Raw genomic sequence first — 2,675 nt, forward strand, 5'->3', positions numbered from 1 at the left:
CTGTACAGTTGAGTTTTGTATGTACACTGTAGTGGCGATATGTAATAGTACATTACAACGTAAACCTGTACAGTTGAGTTTTGTATGTACACTGTAGTGACGATATGTAATAGTACCTTACAACGTAAACCTGTACAGTTGAGTTTTGTATGTACACTGTAGTGACGATATGTAATAGTACATTACAACATAAACCTGTACAGTTGAGTTTTGTATGTACACTGTAGTGACGATATGTAATAGTACCTTACAACGTAAACCTGTACAGTTGAGTTTTGTATGTACACTGTAGTGACGATATGTAATAGTACATTACAACATAAACCTGTATATGTATCTTTCATTAAGGTTATGAAACTAGTGTGCCTGTTAGACTGATTTTTTCTGAAAATTCTAAATATTCTGCTAATATTTGCATTTGAGTGTGATGTATTATTACTTTTCATTGTGTCACAGACGTACATTATTTCCCACTGTAAAGCACATTCTACACCATTAAGTTTCATTTTTGTTATTACTATATATTATTTACTTCTCAGGATTTTCCATCAAAAGTATGTGGATTAATAAACAAACTTTATATCTGATGTTCTCAGAAACAGTGTATAAATGTAGTCTAAATATATCTACAAATATTGGTTTATTTACCAGCTATTCTGCCAGAAAACTTTGTTCCTTACTTGGACTACAAAGAAAAACAGCAGCAGTGGCAGTGGATTGGAGCAGGACGAGACTCTGACAAACAGTTGTGTGCTTTGTGTCAGCAGTGGCAAGAAAACCTAGGTGATGTGTCTACAGAAGCATTGGAGTCGGCACAGGGTTCTCCTCCTCCTCCAAGAGTGTGCGTATCACAACTTATTGTGGCTGTTGCTTGTCAGTAATACAAACTCAGATGTAGATAGGGTAGAAAATTTATTTCCACATAATATTTTGACTGTTGTTTCAACCATCACCAATGTTGTTGTATAAAGAAACCTCAACTGTCAATATCTCCCATAACATGCATCTTAGTATAAAGGTGATTATGTATGTGTTAGCATCCATCAACCAGAGTTGGCTGCTCACTTACTGTAATTTTATGTATGTTAACTGAAAACTGTTTAATGATCTACATGGATAGTTTGTTTTAAGATTGTTGCCCAAGAAAGAAAAGAGAAAAAGGCTGAAATAGGGCACATTTCTATTGTTTTTATAGCCTTTTGGCTTTGAATTTAAAGACGTAATCAGTTAAATGAGTCAATTATTATCTTCCATAAAGCAGGATATGCAATTAGCATCTAATGAGGTCATTAGGGATTTAATAATAAGAGAGAGATAACATTATCCTTTACACAGTTGTTTCTTTCTTAACACGTACCCTCAAGTGGTGTAATGTAAGAATTTATACAATTATTTTACAAATAATTGACAGTTTTCATTTAATTTCTTGAAATATCAGATTTTTAACTATTTTTAGTTTAATTATCAATATCTTGATTTCTTTACAAAATGAAATTCATCTTTGTGTTTGAAAAGTATTTATTTACACCATTGTTTAGTATTCTATTTAAAACTTGTGAGTAGGTACAAAAAGAAAAAACACATCCAGACTGTCAGACATAGAGGTTCACGTAAGCCAGTATATCTTGTATAAAGCATTACCTGATATGAAGAATTTTCAGTTTTGTTTCTACATAATTTTATAATTTGTACTGTGACAGCTCTTTACTCTTGAAGTGACTCATGTATGCATTGTTATGTATAACAATTTCCAACTTATGAAGCTTATTTTTGTAGCATCAGAGAAAATAGTTGGTTTTGTGAACTGCATAGATAATGGTATGACAGTTGTATAGTAGGGTAGATTTATCAAAGTAACAACATGTAGTAGTACAGATAGCATGATAAATATATAGTTTTCTAAAATAGCCATCTAGTGGACAGATGATCCTCCAATTACTGGTCAAAAACACAAGTAGAATTGTGCTACTTTATGAACTTACTGGTCAAAGGATTGTTTTATATCAGTGCTATTCTTTGGACAGTGGAAGTAAACTAAATAATGTAATGAATAGGGGAATAGGAAAAATTGAGGAAGATCATTGGATAGAGAATTTTTATTTTAAAAATGTTGAAATTAACATAAGAAATTGCTTTGTTTTAAGAAGAATTCTCTATTTCTATATAGTCCCACAGATTGGTCAGTTCGGCCATCAAATGAAGAAGAAAAAAAGAGCTACAGAGAACAGGTAAACTTGACTGACTAGAATCTAAAGGGTTCAAAAGTGACTCTAATAAATTTAATTTATAGTCTGAGTTTTAGAAATAATAATGAAAAAAGTATGTAAGAAAATAATTTTAAATTTTATTATCTAGTATTAACTATAGAACACTTGTATTAACTCACTAGAACAACGTTTTAAAAATATTTACACAACTAGGTTTTTTTATACATAATCAGTCATGTTAAAACTCAAATTATTTTTACAAATTTTCTTTTTTTAAGGGCATAGACTTTCATGTATAGGGAGTCTGTAAATATAATTTAACTTTTCATTACTAGGCAAGGTATTTCTTCTATATGTATTTTCTCTGTAATACACACTTGTCCTTTTTCAAAGGACATCAGCCTGTGGGCCACATTCAGCCAGAGGACTGAGTTAACTGACTCTTACACTCATTAGATTGTGAGGCTT

The 2,675-nt window shown here is 31.3% G+C and overlaps 1 protein-coding gene across 1 annotated transcript in view; it reads left to right on the forward strand.

Annotated features, from left to right (window-relative positions):
• The window catches only part of LOC106468533 (nuclear factor related to kappa-B-binding protein-like), a gene marked incomplete at its 3' end in the record, with an annotated part of 50,715 nt that overhangs the window by 37,803 nt on the left and 10,237 nt on the right, over positions 1 to 2,675 (forward strand). The window contains exons 14-15 of the mRNA XM_013928965.2: positions 652 to 841; positions 2,168 to 2,228. Coding sequence (XP_013784419.1) covers positions 652 to 841; positions 2,168 to 2,228 — 251 coding nt within the window. The remainder of the gene's footprint in view (positions 1 to 651; positions 842 to 2,167; positions 2,229 to 2,675) is intronic.

Source organism: Limulus polyphemus, unplaced genomic scaffold (assembly GCF_000517525.1).
Source record: "Limulus polyphemus unplaced genomic scaffold, Limulus_polyphemus-2.1.2 Scaffold3045, whole genome shotgun sequence".
In the NCBI taxonomy this organism is placed as follows: domain Eukaryota; kingdom Metazoa; phylum Arthropoda; class Merostomata; order Xiphosura; family Limulidae; genus Limulus; species Limulus polyphemus.